This window comes from Vidua chalybeata, chromosome 20, assembly GCF_026979565.1.
Source record: "Vidua chalybeata isolate OUT-0048 chromosome 20, bVidCha1 merged haplotype, whole genome shotgun sequence".
NCBI classification, from domain to species: Eukaryota; Metazoa; Chordata; class Aves; order Passeriformes; family Viduidae; genus Vidua; species Vidua chalybeata.
In genome coordinates this window covers 3,417,404-3,440,631 of record NC_071549.1, presented here as the reverse complement: position 1 = coordinate 3,440,631, position 23,228 = coordinate 3,417,404, and the positions used below count along the sequence as shown (strand labels likewise).

General features: G+C 55.1%; 2 protein-coding genes across 4 annotated transcripts; both read left to right on the top strand.

The window, feature by feature from the left end:
• Positions 1 to 985: 985 nt before the first annotated feature.
• On the top strand, positions 986 to 9,105 carry LOC128798284 (glutamine-rich protein 2-like). 2 transcript variants are annotated; one of them, XM_053961619.1, is made up of 17 exons: positions 990 to 2,137; positions 2,435 to 2,515; positions 2,600 to 2,647; positions 2,882 to 2,986; positions 3,174 to 3,265; positions 3,410 to 3,524; positions 3,678 to 3,884; positions 4,128 to 4,259; positions 4,482 to 4,556; positions 4,868 to 5,032; positions 5,194 to 5,306; positions 5,929 to 5,994; positions 6,281 to 6,346; positions 6,933 to 7,074; positions 7,245 to 7,338; positions 7,642 to 8,671; positions 8,859 to 9,105. In XM_053961619.1, the coding sequence occupies exons 1-16, from the start codon at positions 1,883 to 1,885 to the stop codon at positions 7,818 to 7,820; spliced, it is 1,935 nt and encodes a 644-aa protein (XP_053817594.1). In that variant the 5' UTR covers positions 990 to 1,882; the 3' UTR covers positions 7,821 to 8,671; positions 8,859 to 9,105. The 2 variants fall into 2 exon arrangements, with proteins under 2 accessions (XP_053817595.1, XP_053817594.1); XM_053961620.1 differs by lacking the exons at positions 5,929 to 5,994; positions 6,281 to 6,346; positions 6,933 to 7,074; ... (1 more) ...; positions 7,642 to 8,671; positions 8,859 to 9,105 and adding an exon at positions 5,807 to 5,922 and having other exon boundaries at positions 986 to 2,137.
• A 5,978-nt stretch (positions 9,106 to 15,083) lies between these two features.
• Positions 15,084 to 22,003, top strand: LOC128798320 (glutamine-rich protein 2-like). Of its 2 annotated transcripts, XM_053961671.1 has the most exons (16): positions 15,096 to 16,252; positions 16,550 to 16,630; positions 16,715 to 16,762; positions 16,997 to 17,101; positions 17,289 to 17,380; positions 17,525 to 17,639; positions 17,793 to 17,999; positions 18,243 to 18,374; positions 18,597 to 18,671; positions 18,983 to 19,147; positions 19,309 to 19,421; positions 20,043 to 20,108; positions 20,395 to 20,460; positions 21,048 to 21,189; positions 21,360 to 21,453; positions 21,756 to 22,003. In XM_053961671.1, the coding sequence occupies exons 1-16, from the start codon at positions 15,998 to 16,000 to the stop codon at positions 21,932 to 21,934; spliced, it is 1,935 nt and encodes a 644-aa protein (XP_053817646.1). In that variant the 5' UTR covers positions 15,096 to 15,997; the 3' UTR covers positions 21,935 to 22,003. The 2 variants fall into 2 exon arrangements, with proteins under 2 accessions (XP_053817647.1, XP_053817646.1); XM_053961672.1 differs by lacking the exons at positions 20,043 to 20,108; positions 20,395 to 20,460; positions 21,048 to 21,189; positions 21,360 to 21,453; positions 21,756 to 22,003 and adding an exon at positions 19,921 to 20,036 and having other exon boundaries at positions 15,084 to 16,252.
• The last annotated feature ends 1,225 nt before the right edge of the window (positions 22,004 to 23,228 follow it).

The window sequence follows — 23,228 nt, the reverse complement described above, 5'->3', positions numbered from 1 at the left end:
CACACAGGCACAAAAGGTTTCACTTAGCTACCTGTTTATAGCAAACAAAGAAATCAATGGTCATCCATTCTAAATCACATAATTCTCTTTGTTAGTTCGTACTCTAACCTCTATTGGTTAGAGCTGTCTTGCTTCTCATCCTAATTAGCCCACATTTTTTCTGCTGCTCTATTATCTTTTTCCAAGGTATGGAGTTATCCAGCAACTACTGAATTTTCTTTATTAATCTCCCCTTTGTCTTCTGGTCTCTGCAACAACTCCTTGGAGGGCTGTTAATCCTGCATTTTACGTGTCCACTTTTCAGCTTTGTTCACTGAAGCTTTTAAGTGTTAGTTTAGCAAAACTAAAAGTTTCCCTGATTTTCCCAATCAAACTCTAATAATAGCACTCTCTGAAAAGAAGTTTAGCTACCTGTTGGCTAAAAGTTGAACTTACACTGCTAAAGATTTATTTTAAAAATTAATTAAAAGTTATACTATTGCAAGCCCCTTAACCTGCTGTAGCGCTTTGGAGCAGGAAGGACTAGGGGTGAACAGAGCATGTTTTGGAAAGGGGCAGTTGGGGGTGGATGGCAGGTGTTGAAGGGAAGATCTTGGTTTGTCTTCCCCCACAGTCTTGGGGACATTGGCAGGAGAAATTATTTCATTGTCTTCTTTATGGACTGTCAAGCTGACACAAAACCTGAGGTGGAGGAAATTGTACAAAGGCTTCCCCCACGGAGACTCTTTGCCCTGAACTCCAGAGGAGAAAGGAGTCTATGCCCCAACAACCCTATAGCTCAGCGAGGGGCTCACGGGGCTCCTCCTGCACCTCCGGCACGAGGAACAGCAGCCCACTGCTTCCCTGGCAAAGGCTGATCCCAGTGGATGCTCCAAAACAGGCCCTGGGTTTGCTGTGCCAAACCAGCCAGCAGCCACATCTGAAAGCCAGGTGAGAGCAGCAGGTTGGTGATTCTCTCACAGGGACTGAGCTCTGTGGGGCTGCTGGCCCTACCCGTGCTCTCTGCCCAGAAGCTGCTTGGGGGATCCCTCTCTTGGTGAGGAATCAAACATAAATGTACCCTTTGGGCTTCATCTGGGCCTTTGTGGTTGTTGCGGTGCCCTGCCCGTGGTCACTCCCACTGACAGTTCACTGCACAGCAAAGGCAGGCTTAGTGCCTGCTCCACAATGCAGGAAGAAACTAAGAACATGAGATGCCACAGACAGGACACTGACACAGCAGATGAAGAACTGGTTTAGCTGTAACTCAAGTCTTAAACTGATTGAAAGAAAAATAGTGAGGCCTCTCCTGTCCTGCGAGACTTTCCAGCGCTTTTCAGTCACTAAAGGGCTCCAGATGGGCTGGGGAGGGACTTGGCACAAGGGCCTTGAATGACAGGACAAGGGGCAACGGCTTCACACTGCCAGACAGCAGGGTTAGATTGGGAATTGGAAAGAAAATCTTCCTGCGAGGGTGGTGATGCCTTGGCACAGGTTGCCCAAAGAAATTGTGTCTGCCCCATTCCTGAAAGTGTCCAGGGCCAGGCTGGATGGGACTTGGAGCAACCTGGTCTAGTGGAAGGTGTTCCTGCCTATGGCAGGGGATTGGGAAGAGAGAATCTTGGAGGTCCCTTGCAGCCCAAGTCATTCCATGACTCCATGACTTCATCAGTCTGTGACCCAGTGGCTCGCAGGGGTGAGCTGTGCTGCCTGGCAACGGGAGTTGTGATGAAAAGGGGCGTGAGCAGAGCAGGCTCCAGTCCTTTGATGGACAAGGAAGGAGGAAGGAGCCTGCTGGCTACTCATCCTTTTTATTATTGCTTTTGCTCACCCCTGACGGACCCAGCTGTTTAGGAAGGATTGTGAGAAATCAGGGACAGAGTCCCTGTCTGTGTGTGCAGACATGGCAACATCCCTGGACACACTCAGCCTCTCCCAGATGCTGGATCTCGCCATCGGGATGCCCCAGAAGGGAGCCATTCACTTTGCAGCCTTGCGAAAACTGCTGCAGGCCGTGCTGGAGCACCTGGACGTGCAGTACCTGAGCAGCCAGGAGCCGTGGCCGGGCCAGCTGAGTGGCCCCTCACTTGCTGACCTGGCCACTGACATGGGAAAGATGAAGAGGGAGATGGAAGACTACAAGAAACACATGTCCAAGGTAGAGGCTCTTCCCAGCCCCCCGGGGCACTCCCCCACCACACAGCCCCTCCCCACTTCCTCAGACAGCAGTGCTTGGCACTGCCCTCACTGCCCCGGCACAGCCCCTGGCAGGGGCTCTTGGCTATCTGGATGGGCTTCAGTGCTCTGGCACTGAGCCGGGCTGGGGCAGGTGGCACTGGGACTCTCCCTGCTCACCTGGATTGCCACGGGCTGCCCGTGGCAGGGCAGGGCTCTTTGGGGTGTTGCTGCCCTGGCCATCACCTCTGACATCCCTGTTTGCTGGACTGTTTCACAGGTTCTTCGTGAGGAGATTGCTGGCATAAAGGCAGAAAATTCCCGCATATCAGAGGATATGAGGAAGATCCAGAAGAGCCAGGTCTGTGCAGGCCACTGTGCTAGTGTAGGTTGTTTTCCTCACAGACACTCAACAACTTGCCTCTCTCACCATTTTCTCCTACAGTCCCATATGGCAGGGAACATGAAGAAGATCCAGGAGATGCAGGACAAGGTGAAGTGCTGCTGGGAGCAAATTTGGGTCTGAGACAGCAGCCTCTGCTGGCTGGAGGCTCAGTACCCTTGGCCCTGCTAGATGCATGGGCCGTGCTGCCTGCAGAGCCCTGCCAGCCTGGCTGAGCCCGGCCCTCTGCTGTCCCCAGTGCTCCACAAACCACAGCAGGGTCAAGGCCTTGCAGGTCCCCACTGACCCTCCCAGAGGCTCACTGCCATCACTCCTCTCTCCTAGGACACGACTCTCATCCGGGATCTCCATGAGGAGATTGACAAAATAAAGACAACACAGATCTGCATGGAAGGAGACATAAAGAAGATTAAGGAGTCCCTTGCCTTAGTGAGCTGTTGGGCCGTGTAGTCTTTAGGCTCTCATGGGGAACTTCAATGTGACTCCAAGAGCAGGGTTTGGGGTCAGGCTGTCAGGACTGGGTGGGGGGCCCTGGGGCTTTCCATGTATCTGAAGGGCCCCCATGCTGGGACAACAGGATGTCTGTGCCCTGACTCTACTGTCACTGGCTTTGCAGATGAAGAAGATCGGAGAGGACCTTAAAAAGCTGAGGCAGGATGCAGCCAAGTGGAAGGAAGAGAGCAGTAAGGAGATCTCTCAGCAAATAGAGTAAGAGGACAGCAGTGGGTTTCCTACCCTGTGGGGCTGCAGGGGAGCCCAGGTGGTCTGGGAGCATCCTGGTTTGCGGGCACGGGACAGTGCCCAGCAGCCCTGCAGGGGTAACCCTGACCTTGCCCCCGTCCCGCTGGCCAGGGCTTTGCGGCAGGAGACAAAACGTGATCTGCAGAAGATGGGAGAGCAGCAGGAGATGAGGAATGCCATGCTGGAGCAGCTGGTGACAGAGACAGCCAACAAAGTGAACGAGCAGGTGAGGTCCTGGGGGAGCACTCCCACCACCCCGGGCTTGGTGCACTCGTCCTGGTGGGGTTACCGGCCATATTCTCTGACTGCCTGGGGCCGCCTAGCATTGTTGATTGCATTCATCCCATCTCTGAGCCAATTTCTTCTGCCTGTCCTGCAGCTTGGCGGTACAGGAGAGACAACTGTGGGCCTACTGGAGGAGCTGGAAGGGGAGAACGGAGACTGCTCCAGTTGCACCTTCAACATCAGAGCGCATTTGGGGAAGCTCCTCCAGCGCTGCGAGAAACTCCAGGAGAAGGTGGAATGCCTGGAGTCCCGGCAGATGGCCATGGGAAAGCTCAAGAAAATGATGAGGAACTGGGGCCAGGTAGGCTGTTGGCAGCATGGGGGACTGAAGACATCCCCCAGCTGGATGTGCTGTAGTCTGGGGGAGGCCCGAACTGCCCAAATTGGCCTGGACCCGTCAGCAGCATGGACAGAGATGAAAGCCTTGATGCAAACCTCCTGTTGACACTGAGAGCTCATGGCCACTGGCTGAGAAATGCGGGTCGGCCCCGGTGGAGCAGCCAGACTCCCTTTTGCTCAGTACCATGTTTTTCCTTCCCTGAAGCTGGAGCACGACCATGAGCGGCTGCGCTACATGGAGGCTACAGTTGTACGGATGAAAGGAGACTGCGAGAAGCTCAGCTTTGTTTCTGGGACCCTGCAGAAAGACTCTGAACAAAAGCAGAAGGCAATCGAGGTGTGTGGCTGAAACTCCTGTGGTACCAGAGCATGCCCCAGGCACTCTTTGTGATTCCAGGCAGGGATCACAAGAATGCCTCCTGCCGACCCTTTCAGCACTGTGCTGGTTCCAAGTGTCTTTCCTTGAGGTTTTCGGGCAGGGGGAGTGGGTTATGTTCTCCTGGCCAGGAGGCAGCTCCAACCTTGCTGTGGTGTCATGGGTTCCTTTCTGTGCTGAAAGATGCTGTTCCAGTCTCTGGAGAAGCTGCAGAAGGAGAAAACAGATGAGCAGGATGTTCTGGCAGCAATAGATGTGGTACAGTCTCAATAGGCCTCTGTGCCTGCCCAGGGGTTCCCAGGCAGGGTGACAAATGCCCCTTGTCCTGTGAGGGCTGGGTGACAGAACTGGCCTGGGGAGGGAGAATTTCCTGAGCTTGTGGGGTCCCTCACCCTCCAGATGGTGAGACCAAGCTCACCAGGGTGATAGGGCAAATGGGGCCACAGCACCTTGAAAGGGGCATGATGGCCTGGAGGAAGCACTTCTCCCTCTGCCCCTCACGTGTGCTGGCCCTGCCTGTCATTCCTCATCTCTTTCCCCACCGCTCTCCTGCCATTCCCCTCTGCTAGAAGGCGGACAAAGCTGCCTTGGGCAGCAAAGTCAATTGTAGCCAATTTGAAGCAAATATGGAGCGTCTGGATGAGAGGATGCAGGAGTTGCAGAGCCGGATTTCAGACCAGGAGCAGCACTTCAACACTATGCAGCAGCAGCTCAACCTTGTGGTGGAAGAGAAGGTGAGGGGTACCTCTTCCCCACCATGACAAACTGGCACCTTTGGGACTCGACAGCCTGAGGCAGCATCCCTCTGAGGATCCCCCTCAAATCCGGGCTTTTCCCTGGAGAGCTCCATGTCACATCCGGGGGCAGCTGGCTGAGGCTGTGCACGTGTTCACAGCTGGATCGCCTGGAGCTGAAGACTTTCAGCTCCCAGATGGAGGACTCCTGGAGCAGGAACATGGAGGAACTTGAGAATAGGCTGATGCGTGAAAACGCTGCTGGCATTAAGAAGTGAGTGTGATGGAGATTCTGATGGCTTTGGGGACAGCCATGGTCCCGTTCCCTCCAGCTGTCCCACACACTGCTCGCCTGGTCCCCTGCCTTGGGACCAATTCAGCTGCTAAATGAACCACGGGCATGCTGATGAAGCAGCTGCACCTTCTCCTTCCACCAGCCGCAGCTTCCACACAGGAAAGGAGGCATGAGGACAGGGCACCTGCAGGACAGAGCCCTCCAAAAGCAAAATGGGGCTGTGGGTGCAAGGGCTCCCAGAAGCCAGGGTGGGAGATGGCAACGCCCAGGCAGGGCTGTGACACACAGTGTCCCAGAGCTGGGTCTGTGCCCAGCCCTCCTGGCCCGGCACACAGAGGACTTTGGAGCCAGAGAGGGGCTGAAAGGGCCACAGGGGCTGCTTGGGATGGTGACAAGGGTGCCTGTGCCCTTCTCCTGGCTTCAGCCAGCACGTTGGGGATGGGGAGAAACAGGCTCAAAGCCCACGGTTCACGCTGCAGACGCCGTGACCCTGTGCAGTGACCTGCCCAGCACCCGGCTGCTGCCAGCGAGCTGCTGCCTGTGTGCGGGCAGGGCTGTGGCCCCAGGAGCTCAGGCAGCCCTCTTCTCCCACGCTCCTTAGGCAGCTGCCAGTCCCTTTCACGTGCCTGTCCTGTGACCGCATGCTCACCGTGCAGGTTCCTGGCCAGTGAGTAGCACCAGTGCATCGGGGGCAGCGGGGCTGTGATGGGGGGAGATGGGTGCCAGCAGTGACCGCTGTGCCGGCCACAGGGGTGACACTGTCTGCTTGGGAGGCTCTGATGTGGGGAGCCCCCTCTGCAGCCCTGCCATCAGCAGGGGTGTGGGGACTCATCCCAAGGGCTACAGGCAGCAGGATACCGTGGGGTACAATCCTCTGGGGTTGGGGGTGCTGCCTGCAACAGGAACAGCTTGTTTGTCCCCTGTCACACACCTGTGACTCCTGCCCTCCCCAGGTCCCCCAGGACACTCCCGTATTTGCAGCCGCTGCCCCCCAGCAAGGAGCCACAGCACAGCCAAAGGTAAGGGCCCTGAGGACACATCCCCAGCTCCCGGGGTGCAGGCTAGCCCAGACACAGCAAGGAGGGCTCTTGCCTGGGCTGGGGCAGAGGAGCTCTGGGGGGTGGGCAGGGCAGGGGAGCAGAAGGCAGCTGTGGAGGGCCACTGCTTCCCCCAGGTCTGGAGGGTTTTGCATTCCTTGCCTTGCACTGCCCTATCTGGCCCACCTCTCTGTCCCAAGGCTGCTGAAAGCACATCTGATGAGCTGTGTCTGTTTTCAATCTGAGCTCAGGCTTGGTGGGCAGTTGTGTGCCTTCTGTGAAAGGCGTTCCCAAAACCAAGGCCTGCAGCTGGGACAGGCCAGCTCCTGCCCGCTGGTGCCCTGTGCACATGGACCTGCCACGGCCACGGCCAGCAGACCTGGCTGTGGGGACAGAGGCAGCAGATCCAGCCTGGTGGGATGGGCTTGGGGCTCCTGCAGCAGGTGGAGCGCAGCTGGGAGGGACATGCCCCTGCAGGCAGCACTGCCAGTCCCCTCCCTGGCACAGCAGGGTGCTGCCTGGGATGCCACGGGGCTGGGCACTGAGTGTCCTCTGCCCCATCCCACAGGAGGCCGGTGGCCCATGGCAGTGTCCCCGGTGTGCCACCGAGCTCTGGGGACCATCAGAGCAGCAGCTCCACGATGCAGAACAACAAGGCTTCCCCACAGAGAATCGGTCAGCCCCAGGACTTCTTGACAGTCCAGAAAAAGGTAGGGATGGTGAAGGTGGGGACACGGAATGGTGACTGAGTCTCGATGGCATTGCTGACTATCCAGGGGGAATCTGTGCCTTCAGTCTCCAGGCAGACCTGGGTAGGGAGGGTTATTAGGGGAAGCTGGATTGGGCCCTGCATTGCTGCCCGCTGCTCTCTCCTCCTCAGCCCAGTGTGACCCAGCTGCTGGACAGAGATGGACACATCTCAAGGGGCCGTATTGACCAGCATCCTATGGCAATCAGGACACAGCATGCATCAGGTATGGCCCTGTTAGGGCATAGGGGTTAACAAGGACAGGGGGCTGATTATCTGCTGGGTACCAGCTGTGGGATGAGCTCTGTGTGCAGAGCTGGGCAGGTTGGGGTGGGGCTTTGGGCTCTGGAAGGGGCAGAAGCAATATGGAGGAGAAGGACTGGCTCATGGGACAACTGAGCTTGGATCTCCTACGGTCTCTCACTAGGCAGGGGACACTTGTGCTGGCCACTCCTGGGCCAGCAGAGTTGCTCCAAGCCAGGGGCAGCCCCTGGGAATGAGGGGCTCACCCTTGCCCTTCAACCCCCAGGCCCTGCCGTCTCACGAGAGCACCGGACAAGCACAGCCCCCCGACACATCTCATGGGCACCAGGGCTCGTGCAGCCTCTCCAGCCCCGCCAGACATCAACAGCCCCCAGCCAGCTGGGAAGGACTCAGCGCCCAGTGCTCGATCTGGGACATCTTGTCAGAAGCGAGAAGCGCCTGTGACAGTGGTGTTCAGAAATATGGTTTTTTAGTTGTACTAAGTTAATAAAACCCCTTAAAGTTGTAGGCAGAGCCTTGTCTCACCAGCCTCTCTCTTCCCCGGGCTCCCTGATGCTCCTTAAGCTCCTTCCCCCCTGCTGTGGCTGTGCCACCAGGCTGAGCAGATCGAGCCCTGGGCCAGGCCCTGAGGCTGCTGCTGGTCCCGTGGCGCCCGCGGGGCAGCTCTGAGCATCTGGGCCTGCTGTGGCAGCAGGAGCAGCCTGCACAGCCCGCTGCCCTGATGGGCTGGGAAGCCACGGGCAGATCCCCCTGGGGACCGGCTGGCACTGCTGGCGCTGCTGCTCCCGGGTGCCGGCCGAAATCCTTACAGGCAGCCCTGACGCCGACTCAGGAGCTGCTTGGAGCCGTGCCCGACGCCTGGCCCCGACCCCCGGCCCCCAAGTGCACTCGTCCCTTCGTCTCTGCACTGGGACATTCCAGGCTCATTTGTCAGCTTCCTCCTCCTCTTCCTTTCTGAGCGGCAGCGTTAGGGGCTGGCCCAGCACGGCCTGGCAGCTCCTTGCCCACAGCTCCTTGTCAGGACCCAGAGCTGCTTTCCAGCCAGGCACCCCCGGGCGTGTAATGGGGACTGGCAGGGTGATGCTGAGCATCCGGGGTGAATTTGTGCCTTCAGTTTCCCCGGGGGGAGCTGGTTGGGGAGGGTTGCTCGGGAATGCTGAATTGGGCCCTGCATTTCAGCCAGCTGCTCTCTCCTTGCCAGCCCAGAGTGACCCAGCTGCTGGGCAGGGGTGGACACATCCCGAGGGGCAGGAATGACCAGCTTCCTGTGCTGATCAGGACACTGGATGAGCCAGGTGTGGCCCTGTCAGGGCACAGGGATCAGGGGGAGAAGAGACTGGCTGTCTGCTGGGTCTGCACCTGGTCCCTGGGGGTCTCTGGCCAAGCAGGTGACCCTCCTGCTGCCCCGTCCTGGGCTGGCTGAGCTGACCCAGACGGGGCAGCCCCGCAGACTGGGGGCTCACCCTTGCCTCTCACCCCCAGGCCCTGCCACCTCACGGGATCACCGGCCAGGCACTGCCCCCCGACACGTCTCCAGGACACCGGAGCTCCTCCAGCCACTCCAGCCCCGTGAGACTTCAACAGCGCTCAAGTAGCCGGGCAGGACTGGGAACCCAGTGCTCCACCAGGGACATCTTCTCCGCAGACAGAAAAGGCTGTGACAATTGTTGTCAGAGAAATAATTTTTCATTTTATTCAGTTAATAAAAAAACCTTCAGAAAGACAGGCAGAGCCTTCTCCCACGGTCACTGAAAACACGGGGATAAATCAAACTGGCTTACACTGTTTTTACTATTAGCAATCAGGCATCACTTCATTCCCAGCACCGGGATGCATGGAAATGGCTCCACTCAGCATGCACACCCACTTTCTAAACTTTTCACTATGTATTTTAAGCAAAGCAATTAATGCTCATTGCCTATAAATTACATATTTCTCTTCATTAATTAATATCCTATCTTCCTTTTGGTTTTGATTTCTCAATTCTCATGCTGTTGCCAGATGAAGAATTGTTTGCTCCTGGCAGGCTCCATCCTATGCTCATTTTACCAATGAGCACTCCATCCTATGCTCATTTTACCAGCTGGCACTACACTATCAAAACCAGGAGAAACATCGACCGAGGAAGGGAGTGAAACTACAGTCCATTGATCTAAGGTTTCACAATTTGAATGAGTGGCCAGCTAGACCAACTTTTCTCCTCATTTGCAGAGAAGCACCAGTTCACCAGGTGGTCAGATATGACTGTGGGTTCACCAAGCACCCAGGACTGCCAAAGAGACTCCCAGGGCAGAAGAAAGCATGTGCTAAGGGGAGGGAATGTATGTGAATTTCTTGGGGGAAATTATTGTCATAGGTATGTTTCTTCTGAGCAAAGTTATCAATATGATGCAAAACATAGTATTTAAACAGGAGCTTTTCCTGTACATGGCATGTGCGCTGAGTGCAGTAATCCCCCATACATCTGGCATTGCAGTAAAGAATGCCTAATCCCTCATATGAAAATGAAAGTGTTTGTTTCTTACTGGTTTTGATAACAATGGTAATTAGTCCACTTTCCAGTCTTTTTATGATTTTAATTTTTTCCCAGATATTGTTTTCAGTACACTAAAAGCTGAATTCTCTTTGTTAAGTTTCTTCTTTACCTCTGGTTTCCACAACTTGTCCTCACAGTCTACAAATTCTGCATTCCTGGTGTCCAGTTCTCAGCCCCATTTCTCTACCCCAGATTTGTTCACTGAATCACGTCAAGGTTGGTTTAGCAAAACTTAAAAGTTTCAGTGATTTTCCCAAACAGTCTTCCACTACTAGCAGTTTGTACAAAGTCTTGCTACATGCTCCAGCGGAAAACTGCACTCCTTATGATTAAGTAAAGCTGTTATTAACAGAGTTAATGAAAACAAATAACTGGAATAGTGAATTAGAAAGTCATATCATTTCCAACAATTCCCCTCTTTGAAAGTGATCTTAATTGTTTCTTTTAAGATTACATCCACTTGAATCATTGAATACTTAGGAAGACTGAAGACACTAAAATGCAATAATTACTATTCAACTACTTAATAAAACTTTTGGGCAAAACTCGTCGTATTTTAAATCTAGGGCCATGTGATTTTGCCAGCGTTTTATCTTGGGCTTGTTACTCTGGGGTTACATTTGAAAGGTCACACATTTTGGTGCAGCAACTATTATGATGCTTTTCTCTGACACCCCTTTAGCAGCTTCCTCTGCCAGTTGGTTTCCTCCACTGATTGATGTATTTCCAAATGGATGAGCTTTACAAGGCATGAGAGCCACGCTGGCTGGTACCCAAACACTTTCCAGGAGTTGTCTGATAATGTCTCCACCTTTGGCAGGAGATCCTCGTGCTGAAAGGAGCCCGCCTTTGTTCTAGAGAGCTCCATGGGCATGTGCTGCTCCAAATGCACACTTAGAATTTGCCCATATGTTCCCCTTCTTCCCCTGAGACAATTGCAGGCTGCCAGAGAGTGAGCAGCTCAGCCTTGTGTGCAGAGGTGGTAAGAGATAATGGGATGCCTTTGATTGGGCCCTACTGCACACCCAAATTTCTGCTTTCCTTTGCTCACAAAATTGCTCCCACCTCTGGACAATTCCCAGTCCGGATCTTCTACCAGAGGATCTCTTCTGCTGGAGAGAAGCCGCTCCATAGTTAGAAGACAATCATGTTGTGAAGCTTCTTTCTGGTAAAGATTCCATGAAGATGGCTGGGTGCAAGGCAAAGATGTGTTTGCAGTTCCACATCATCCTGATCCAACAGGACAACTCGATACTTAAGCATTTGACTTGGGCTTGGGTAACCAGTGGCCTCCTTTTTGTCCTAGAACAGAGAGGACAAAGGGTGGGCCATGAACAGTCCTTTTCTGGCCCGTGGTCCATTCTGGGCTTCTTCTATTAAAAAGACAGTTGCTGCTACAAGTCAAAGGCAGCCAGGACATCCTGGAACTTACACTGTCCACTTGTTTGGAAATATATCTTATGGCCCTTTTCCATGTCCATAACCTCACTGTTCCTGAACAAACAGCTCAAGAGGCTTGGTCAAGTCAGGTAATGCCTGTGCAGGGCTGACATTACAGCTCTCTTGAGGTCTCTGAAAGCCTCTGGCACTCTGGAGTCCACTGCAGCACCTCCTTGCTCTGGCACCTCCTTGGGGGTTTCTCAGGCCGTGTATGAAGGCCTTACCATAGGCCAGAATTAAGAACCCAGAGCCTACACCAACCACCCATTCCCAGAAATGTTCTTAACTTGCAAACACACCTTGGCTCTGGAGTTTGGCAAATTGCCTCCATCCTTTCTGTTCCAAGGCTTTGCTGGCCCTGGGAAATGGTGAACCTCAGCTACAGAACATGCTCTTTGGCACTTTGGGCCTTCCTCTTGGATACCCTGCAACTGGCTAGTCCCAAAAAGTTCAGGAATCTCAGGGTCATTTTAACACATCTAGCTTGAGTGCCTGCAGCAATTAAAAGGTCACCCACACACTGTAGCTAAGTGATATCTTCATTCTCCTTTTCCCATACTGAAGTGACTGCCGGAGCCCTGGCTAGCTCTTAGAACTCCGGCGCCTCGCCAGGACTGGGGAACTGCCTCGGTATGGGGATTTACCTGAGGCTGAACCTTTAGTGGCACTTGCTCTAAGGTGCCAGACAGAAGCCACAACAGGGACCAGGAGAGGAGAAAGCAGGAGGCTCTCTGTCTCGAGGTTCCACAAGGAACACTTTAGTGCAGGTGAAGTGAGCTGAGACAAAGAGCCCCAGGCACTCCTGTGCAAGGGGTGTAGTACAGACACAAGTCAGGGGGTGGATACAAACAGCTAACCAACAGGGAATCCTCCGGGGAGGAGTGAGTGGAGTACATCAAGTGTCTGGGGCCAGTTGGGGCAGGAGGGTGGAGAGGATGGGTCACATGGGCCAGTGGGGCTTCCAGGAATAGGAGAATTCCAAAGGGGCGCCGCAGACAGGGATTGGCCCAAGGTTGAAGTGGCAGAGAAGGTTCCGGAATCAAGGCGTGGCTTGCCTTGACAGGCAGGGAAAGAGATGGACCAAGGGGCTGGGAATGGCATGAAGGACAGCTTTGAGGGAAGGTAAAATAAAACCCAGGGGTAGACAAACTCAGGGAGAACACGGGGGTACAACAGGATGAACCAGTTAACAAGGAATCCATAAAATAAATTCAAACTGCAACACCATAGCTCCAATTCTTTTGCCCCTTGGTTCTTGTCTTGGGGTGACAGTGTGAAACTGTGCCCCTATTGTCTGCTTTATGCCCAGACATGGGTCCTGTAACTTTAAGCTAGGCCTGAGAGAGGTGTGGTTTTCTCACATCCTCCCCCAGGCTCGCTCAGCTGTCCTGTGCAGCATGGACAGAGGGAGTACATCTTTGCTTTTAGCTGGATTCTTGATTGTTTGACAATGCAAGAAGTTTTTCCAGGACTGTGGCTTTTTCTCCTGGAACTGTTTGGCTTTTCCCCGGCCCGAAACACCAGAGCATCACCGGGAGCCCTGTGCCCCAGCCCGGAGGGGAGGCCCTGGGACGGGCGTCCTGGCTCCAGACTCCACTCCTACAGAAAGAACTGTGAACCCACCAGCTTTCTCCGCAGCGAGAAGGTCTGAATATTTAACATTATTCATTCTGTTTCTCGTGCCTGCCTGCACTCTGTGTGTTAAATAAACAACTTTTTTCACTTTCCTCCAAAAGAATTTCTTGATGTGGGAGGGAGTGCCGAAACTTGTTGTCTTTTAGGAGATGTTTCCTCCTGACTTGTCTCAAATGGAGACAGTTCTCAAACAATGTGGGGTGATTTTTGAACCTTGGAGAAAGAAGGATCCACTTCAATTGGGTTTCATGGCCCATCAAGGAACTTTCCATTGAATGACAAACAAGAGTTGACTTTCAGTTTCAAGGGCAATGCAGAAAAAAGCATCCTTAACATCCACAACAGTGGACTCATCAGGACTCATCAGCTTCCTTAATTGGGCTTCAAAGTGTATAAGGACTTGGTGCCACTGGGTCTAAGTCTCACAGGATTTCACTGACAGCTCTGACATCTTGTACCGGCCTGTGTTCATTAGCATGTGGCTCCTTTACTGGCAGGAGAGGTGTCCTATATTGTGACTCACATGCCCTTAGCGATCCATCTTGCAAAACTTAGCAATTCATTCATCTAACCCTCTTCTAGCTTCTAACTTCAAAGAAGAATTTTTCTGCCTAACCAGTCTTCCGTCAGGCTCAAGCTGAATCCTTACTGGTTCCACTGTTTTGATTTCCCTGGAATTCCGTTGGTCCACACCAACACGGTGACAGTGTTTTCCACCTGCTCCCACCAGGGATGTGCAGGAGGGAAATATTGATCCAGCATTCCCTGCTGAACATTCTGAGCATGCCCTCTCTCAGCCTCTTCCCCCACTTTTGCCATTACCACAATTCCTCCCCCTGGAGTTAACAGTGGGTCTGAAACTACCTTACTGAAATCCCAGGGCTCTTTGCCTTGAACTCACTGGATTAGGGCATTGGAGGATCTCCCTGAAAAATCTTTGGAGTGCACTGGAGTCCTCTCGATCCCGTGAATCCATGGAGCAGAAGAAGGAGCATGGTTCCATCGGGTCACTAGAAACAGTCACCAAAACCAGGATCAAAGAAATCCTCAAACAAGATCGTTTTAGTATTGGCGAGTTAGGCGTTACTTTGTGCCGGTCAGGGCATGTGGGGCGGGTAGTTCCAGCCACACACAGGCACAAAAGGTTTCACTTAGCTACCTGTTTATAGCAAACAAAGAAATCAATGGTCATCCATTCTAAATCACATAATTCTCTTTGTTAGTTCGTACTCTAACCTCTATTGGTTAGAGCTGTCTTGCTTCTCATCCTAATTAGCCCACATTTTTTCTGCTGCTCTATTATCTTTTTCCAAGGTATGGAGTTATCCAGCAACTACTGAATTTTCTTTATTAATCTCCCCTTTGTCTTCTGGTCTCTGCAACAACTCCTTGGAGGGCTGTTAATCCTGCATTTTACGTGTCCACTTTTCAGCTTTGTTCACTGAAGCTTTTAAGTGTTAGTTTAGCAAAACTAAAAGTTTCCCTGATTTTCCCAATCAAACTCTAATAATAGCACTCTCTGAAAAGAAGTTTAGCTACCTGTTGGCTAAAAGTTGAACTTACACTGCTAAAGATTTATTTTAAAAATTAATTAAAAGTTATACTATTGCAAGCCCCTTAACCTGCTGTAGCGCTTTGGAGCAGGAAGGACTAGGGGTGAACAGAGCATGTTTTGGAAAGGGGCAGTTGGGGGTGGATGGCAGGTGTTGAAGGGAAGATCTTGGTTTGTCTTCCCCCACAGTCTTGGGGACATTGGCAGGAGAAATTATTTCATTGTCTTCTTTATGGACTGTCAAGCTGACACAAAACCTGAGGTGGAGGAAATTGTACAAAGGCTTCCCCCACGGAGACTCTTTGCCCTGAACTCCAGAGGAGAAAGGAGTCTATGCCCCAACAACCCTATAGCTCAGCGAGGGGCTCACGGGGGTCCTCCTGCACCTCCGGCACGAGGAACAGCAGCCCACTGCTTCCCTGGCAAAGGCTGATCCCAGTGGATGCTCCAAAACAGGCCCTGGGTTTGCTGTGCCAAACCAGCCAGCAGCCACATCTGAAAGCCAGGTGAGAGCAGCAGGTTGGTGATTCTCTCACAGGGACTGAGCTCTGTGGGGCTGCTGGCCCTACCCGTGCTCTCTGCCCAGAAGCTGCTTGGGGGATCCCTCTCTTGGTGAGGAATCAAACATAAATGTACCCTTTGGGCTTCATCTGGGCCTTTGTGGTTGTTGCGGTGCCCTGCCCGTGGTCACTCCCACTGACAGTTCACTGCACAGCAAAGGCAGGCTTAGTGCCTGCTCCACAATGCAGGAAGAAACTAAGAACATGAGATGCCACAGACAGGACACTGACACAGCAGATGAAGAACTGGTTTAGCTGTAACTCAAGTCTTAAACTGATTGAAAGAAAAATAGTGAGGCCTCTCCTGTCCTGCGAGACTTTCCAGCGCTTTTCAGTCACTAAAGGGCTCCAGATGGGCTGGGGAGGGACTTGGCACAAGGGCCCTGAATGACAGGACAAGGGGCAACGGCTTCACACTGCCAGACAGCAGGGTTAGATTGGGAATTGGAAAGAAAATCTTCCTGCGAGGGTGGTGACGCCTCGGCACAGGCTGCCCAAAGAAATTGTGTCTGCCCCATTCCTGAAAGTGTCCAGGGCCAGGCTGGATGGGACTTGGAGCAACCTGGTCTAGTGGAAGGTGTTCCTGCCTATGGCAGGGGATTGGGAAGAGAGAATCTTGGAGGTCCCTTGCAGCCCAAGTCATTCCATGACTCCATGACTTCATCAGTCTGTGACCCAGTGGCTCGCAGGGGTGAGCTGTGCTGCCTGGCAACGGGAGTTGTGATGAAAAGGGGCGTGAGCAGAGCAGGCTCCAGTCCTTTGATGGACAAGGAAGGAGGAAGGAGCCTGCTGGCTACTCATCCTTTTTATTATTGCTTTTGCTCACCCCTGACGGACCCAGCTGTTTAGGAAGGATTGTGAGAAATCAGGGACAGAGTCCCTGTCTGTGTGTGCAGACATGGCAACATCCCTGGACACACTCAGCCTCTCCCAGATGCTGGATCTCGCCATCGGGATGCCCCAGAAGGGAGCCATTCACTTTGCAGCCTTGCGAAAACTGCTGCAGGCCGTGCTGGAGCACCTGGACGTGCAGTACCTGAGCAGCCAGGAGCCGTGGCCGGGCCAGCTGAGTGGCCCCTCACTTGCTGACCTGGCCACTGACATGGGAAAGATGAAGAGGGAGATGGAAGACTACAAGAAACACATGTCCAAGGTAGAGGCTCTTCCCAGCCCCCCGGGGCACTCCCCCACCACACAGCCCCTCCCCACTTCCTCAGACAGCAGTGCTTGGCACTGCCCTCACTGACCCGGCACAGCCCCTGGCAGGGGCTCTTGGCTATCTGGATGGGCTTCAGTGCTCTGGCACTGAGCCGGGCTGGGGCAGGTGGCACTGGGACTCTCCCTGCTCACCTGGATTGCCACGGGCTGCCCGTGGCAGGGCAGGGCTCTTTGGGGTGTTGCTGCCCTGGCCATCACCTCTGACATCCCTGTTTGCTGGACTGTTTCACAGGTTCTTCGTGAGGAGATTGCTGGCATAAAGGCAGAAAATTCCCGCATATCAGAGGATATGAGGAAGATCCAGAAGAGCCAGGTCTGTGCAGACCACTGTGCTAGTGTAGGTTGTTTTCCTCACAGACACTCAACAACTTGCCTCTCTCACCATTTTCTCCTACAGTCCCATATGGCAGGGAACATGAAGAAGATCCAGGAGATGCAGGACAAGGTGAAGTGCTGCTGGGAGCAAATTTGGGTCTGAGACAGCAGCCTCTGCTGGCTGGAGGCTCAGTACCCTTGGCCCTGCTAGATGCATGGGCCGTGCTGCCTGCAGAGCCCTGCCAGCCTGGCTGAGCCCGGCCCTCTGCTGTCCCCAGTGCTCCACAAACCACAGCAGGGTCAAGGCCTTGCAGGTCCCCACTGACCCTCCCAGAGGCTCACTGCCATCACTCCTCTCTCCTAGGACACGACTCTCATCCGGGATCTCCATGAGGAGATTGACAAAATAAAGACAACACAGATGTGCATGGAAGGAGACATAAAGAAGATTAAGGAGTCCCTTGCCTTAGTGAGCTGTTGGGCCGTGTAGTCTTTAGGCTCTCATGGGGAACTTCAATGTGACTCCAAGAGCAGGGTTTGGGGTCAGGCTGTCAGGACTGGGTGGGGGGCCCTGGGGCTTTCCATGTATCTGAAGGGCCCCCATGCTGGGACAACAGGATGTCTGTGCCCTGACTCTACTGTCACTGGCTTTGCAGATGAAGAAGATGGGAGAGGACCTTAAAAAGCTGAGGCAGGATGCAGCCAAGTGGAAGGAAGAGAGCAGTAAGGAGATCTCTCAGCAAATAGAGTAAGAGGACAGCAGTGGGTTTCCTACCCTGTGGGGCTGCAGGGGAGCCCAGGTGGTCTGGGAGCATCCTGGTTTGCGGGCACGGGACAGTGCCCAGCAGCCCTGCAGGGGTAACCCTGACCTTGCCCCCGTCCCGCTGGCCAGGGCTTTGCGGCAGGAGACAAAACGTGATCTGCAGAAGATGGGAGAGCAGCAGGAGATGAGGAATGCCATGCTGGAGCAGCTGGTGACAGAGACAGCCAACAAAGTGAACGAGCAGGTGAGGTCCTGGGGGAGCACTCCCACCACCCCGGGCTTGGTGCACTCGTCCTGGTGGGGTTACCGGCCATATTCTCTGACTGCCTGGGGCCGCCTAGCATTGTTGATTGCATTCATCCCATCTCTGAGCCAATTTCTTCTGCCTGTCCTGCAGCTTGGCGGTACAGGAGAGCCAACTGTGGGCCTACTGGAGGAGCTGGAAGGGGAGAACGGAGACTGCTCCAGTTGCACCTTCAACATCAGAGCGCATTTGGGGAAGCTCCTCCAGCGCTGCGAGAAACTCCAGGAGAAGGTGGAATGCCTGGAGTCCCGGCAGATGGCCATGGGAAAGCTCAAGAAAATGATGAGGAACTGGGGCCAGGTAGGCTGTTGGCAGCATGGGGGACTGAAGACATCCCCCAGCTGGATGTGCTGTAGTCTGGGGGAGGCCCAAACTGCCCAAATTGGCCTGGACCCGTCAGCAGCATGGACAGAGATGAAAGCCTTGATGCAAACCTCCTGTTGACACTGAGAGCTCATGGCCACTGGCTGAGAAATGCGGGTCGGCCCCGGTGGAGCAGCCAGACTCCCTTTTGCTCAGTACCATGTTTTTCCTTCCCTGAAGCTGGAGCACGACCATGAGCGGCTGCGCTACATGGAGGCTACAGTTGTACGGATGAAAGGAGACTGCGAGAAGCTCAGCTTTGTTTCTGGGACCCTGCAGAAAGACTCTGAACAAAAGCAGAAGGCAATCGAGGTGTGTGGCTGAAACTCCTGTGGTACCAGAGCATGCCCCAGGCACTCTTTGTGATTCCAGGCAGGGATCACAAGAATGCCTCCTGCCGACCCTTTCAGCACTGTGCTGGTTCCAAGTGTCTTTCCTTGAGGTTTTCGGGCAGGGGGAGTGGGTTATGTTCTCCTGGCCAGGAGGCAGCTCCAACCTTGCTGTGGTGTCATGGGTTCCTTTCTGTGCTGAAAGATGCTGTTCCAGTCTCTGGAGAAGCTGCAGAAGGAGAAAACAGATGAGCAGGATGTTTTGGCAGCAATAGATGTGGTACAGTCTCAATAGGCCTCTGTGCCTGCCCAGGGGTTCCCAGGCAGGGTGACAAATGCCCCTTGTCCTGTGAGGGCTGGGTGACAGAACTGGCCTGGGGAGGGAGAATTTCCTGAGCTTGTGGGGTCCCTCACCCTCCAGATGGTGAGACCAAGCTCACCAGGGTGATAGGGCAAATGGGGCCACAGCACCCTGAAAGGAGCATGATGGCCTGGAGGAAGCACTTCTCCCTCTGCCCCTCACGTGTGCTGGCCCTGCCTGTCATTCCTCATCTCTTTCCCCACCGCTCTCCTGCCATTCCCCTCTGCCAGAAGGCGGACAAAGCTGCCTTGGGCAGCAAAGTCAATTGTAGCCAATTTGAAGCAAATATGGAGCGTCTGGATGAGAGGATGCAGGAGTTGCAGAGCCGGATTTCAGACCAGGAGCAGCACTTCAACACTATGCAGCAGCAGCTCAACCTTGTGGTGGAAGAGAAGGTGAGGGGTACCTCTTCCCCGCCATGACAAACTGGCACCTTTGGGACTCGACAGCCTGAGGCAGCATCCCTCTGAGGATCCCCCTCAAATCCGGGCTTTTCCCTGGAGAGCTCCATGTCACATCCGGGGGCAGCTGGCTGAGGCTGTGCACGTGTTCACAGCTGGATCGCCTGGAGCTGAAGACTTTCAGCTCCCAGATGGAGGACTCCTGGAGCAGGAACATGGAGGAACTTGAGAATAGGCTGATGCGTGAAAACGCTGCTGGCATTAAGAAGTGAGTGTGATGGAGATTCTGATGGCTTTGGGGACAGCCATGGTCCCGTTCCTTCCAGCTGTCCCACACACTACTCGCCTGGTCCCCTGCCTTGGGACCAATTCAGCTGCTAAATGAACCACTGGCATGCTGATGAAGCAGCTGCACCTTCTCCTTCCACCAGCCGCAGCTTCCACACAGGAAAGGAGGCATGAGGACAGGGCACCTGCAGGACAGAGCCCTCCGAAAGCAAAATGGGGCTGTGGGTGCAAGGGCTCCCAGAAGCCAGGGTGGGAGATGGCAACGCCCAGGCAGGGCTGTGACACACAGTGTCCCAGAGCTGGGTCGTGCCCTGCCCTCCTGGCCCGGCACACAGGGGACTTTGGAGCCAGAGAGGGGCTGAAAGGGCCGCAGGGGCTGCTTGGGATGGTGACAAGGGTGCCTGTGCCCTTCACCTGGCTTCAGCCAGCACGTTGGGGATGGGGAGAAACAGGCTCAAAGCCCACGGTTCACGCTGCAGACGCCGTGACCCTGTGCAGTGACCTGCCCAGCACCCGGCTGCTGCCAGCGAGCTGCTGCCTGTGTGCGGGCAGGGCTGTGGCCCCAGGAGCTCAGGCAGCCCTCTTCTCCCACGCTCCTTAGGCAGCTGCCAGTCCCTTTCACGTGCCTGTCCTGTGACCGCATGCTCACCGTGCAGGTTCCTGGCCAGTGAGTAGCACCAGTGCATCGGGGGCAGCGGGGCTGTGATGGGGGGAGATGGGTGCCAGCAGTGACCGCTGTGCCGGCCACAGGGGTGACACTGTCTGCTTGGGAGGCTCTGATGTGGGGAGCCCCCTCTGCAGCCCTGCCATCAGCAGGGGTGTGGGGACTCATCCCAAGGGCTACAGGCAGCAGGATACCGTGGGGTACAATCCTCTGGGTTTGGGGGTGCTGCCTGCAACAGGAACAGCTTGTTTGTCCCCTGTCACACACCTGTGACTCCTGCCCTCCCCAGGTCCCCCAGGACACTCCCGTATTTGCAGCCGCTGCCCCCCAGCAAGGAGCCACAGCACAGCCAAAGGTAAGGGCCCTGAGGACACATCCCCAGCTCCCGGGGTGCAGGCTAGCCCAGACACAGCAAGGAGGGCTCTTGCCTTGGGCTGGGGCAGAGGAGCTCTGGGGGGTGGGCAGGGCAGGGGAGCAGAAGGCAGCTGTGGAGGGCCACTGCTTCCCCCAGGTCTGGAGGGTTTTGCATTCCTTGCCTTGCACTGCCCTATCTGGCCCACCTCTCTGTCCCAAGGTTGCTGAAAGCACATCTGATGAGCTGTGTCTGTTCTCAATCTGAGCTCAGGCTTGGTGGGCAGTTGTGTGCCTTCTGTGAAAGGCGTTCCCAAAACCAAGGCCTGCAGCTGGGACAGGCCAGCTCCTGCCCGCTGGTGCCCTGTGCACATGGACCTGCCACGGCCACGGCCAGCAGACCTGGCTGTGGGGACAGAGGCAGCAGATCCAGCCTGGTGGGATGGGCTTGGGGCTCCTGCAGCAGGTGGAGCGCAGCTGGGAGGGACATGCCCCTGCAGGCAGCACTGCCAGTCCCCTCCCTGGCACAGCAGGGTGCTGCCTGGGATGCCACGGGGCTGGGCACTGAGTGTCCTCTGCCCCATCCCACAGGAGGCCGGTGGCCCATGGCAGTGTCCCCGGTGTGCCACCGAGCTCTGGGGACCATCAGAGCAGCAGCTCCACGATGCAGAACAACAAGGCTTCCCCACAGAGAATCGGTCAGCCCCAGGACTTCTTGACAGTCCAGAAAAAGGTAGGGATGGTGAAGGTGGGGACACGGAATGGTGACTGAGTCTCGATGGCATTGCTGACTATCCAGGGGGAATCTGTGCCTTCAGTCTCCAGGCAGACCTGGGTTGGGAGGGTTATTAGGGGAAGCTGGATTGGGCCCTGCATTGCTGCCAGCTGCTCTCTCCTCCTCAGCCCAGTGTGACCCAGCTGCTGGACAGAGATGGACACATCTCAAGGGGCCGTATTGACCAGCATCCTATGGCGATCAGGACACAGCATGCATCAGGTATGGCCCTGTTAGGGCATAGGGGTTAACAAGGACAGGGGGCTGATTATCTGCTGGGTACCAGCTGTGGGATGAGCTCTGTGTGCAGAGCTGGGCAGGTTGGGGTGGGGCTTTGGGCTCTGGAAGGGGCAGAAGCAATATGGAGGAGAAGGACTGGCTCATGGGACAACTGAGCTTGGATCTCCTACGGTCTCTCACTAGGCAGGGGACACTTGTGCTGGCCACTCCTGGGCCAGCAGAGTTGCTCCAGCCAGGGGCAGCCCCTGGGAATGAGGGGCTCACCCTTGCCCTTCAACCCCCAGGCCCTGCCGTCTCACGAGAGCACCGGACAAGCACAGCCCCCCGACACATCTCATGGGCACCAGGGCTCGTGCAGCCTCTCCAGCCCCGCCGGACATCAACAGCCCCCAGCCAGCTGGGAAGGACTCAGCGCCCAGTGCTCGATCTGGGACATCTTGTCAGAAGCGAGAAGCGCCTGTGACAGTGGTGTTCAGAAATATGGTTTTTTAGTTGTACTAAGTTAATAAAACCCCTTAAAGTTGTAGGCAGAGCCTTGTCTCACCAGCCTCTCTCTTCCCCGGGCTCCCTGATGCTCCTTAAGCTCCTTCCCCCCTGCTGTGGCTGTGCCACCAGGCTGAGCAGATCGAGCCCTGGGCCAGGCCCTGAGGCTGCTGCTGGTCCCGTGGCGCCCGCGGGGCAGCTCTGAGCATCTGGGCCTGCTGTGGCAGCAGGAGCAGCCTGCACAGCCCGCTGCCCTGATGGGCTGGGAAGCCACGGGCAGATCTCCCTGGGGACCGGCTGGCACTGCTGGCGCTGCTGCTCCCGGGTGCCGGCCGAAATCCTTACAGGCAGCCCTGACGCCGACTCAGGAGCTGCTTGGAGCCGTGCCCGACGCCTGGCCCCGACCCCCGGCCCCCAGGTGCACTCGTCCCTTCGTCTCTGCACTGGGACATTCCAGGCTCATTTGTCAGCTTCCTCCTCCTCTTCCTTTCTGAGCGGCAGCGTTAGGGGCTGGCCCAGCACGGCCTGGCAGCTCCTTGCCCACAGCTCCTTGTCAGGACCCAGAGCTGCTTTCCAGCCAGGCACCCCCGGGCGTGTCCCGCAGCCTGGGCCGATCCTGCCCAGTGCCGGCGAGGCCCTGCGAGTGAGCTCGGCCATCCCGGGCAAGAGCAGCTCCCTAGCCGGGGGAACACAGCGGGACATGAGGGGACACACGGGAACACACGGGGGACACACGCTGGGCACCGCTTCCCTGTGTCCCCATTCCCGCCAAGCAGCACCGTGTGCCGGGGGCTGGGTCGGATCCGAGCACAGAGGAATGTCCCTGCTGTGACCGGAGAAAGGACACTGCAGGTGTGTGGAAAAATTCACAGTGCCGGAGGTTTATGCCCAAAAGGGTGACTGAGAAGTGCTGTAATGTTATTCAAATAAAGTGAGAGGCCATGGGGTAGTTCCCATGGGGACTCCCAAATTGTGGGGGGATGCAGCCCACTTTTAATCCTAATGTCCCAGACACATCACTCTCTTCCTTTCCTCATTGCCTGAGGTACCTGTACAGACTTCCCAAATCGCCTGCTCTGTGTTCCACTCTACTATGCACTTTCCTGCTCCCCGCTTTTATTTTTCTTTGTATAACAAAACACTATTCATATTGTATCTTTGGGGTTTTTTCTGTTAATTCAGCAATTTAATACAGCCTTGGCTTAGGTAAAGTCCGTGTCAATTAGTAACATTTTCCAGAACTGATAATTTCTTCCATTACTTCCCTATCTCTA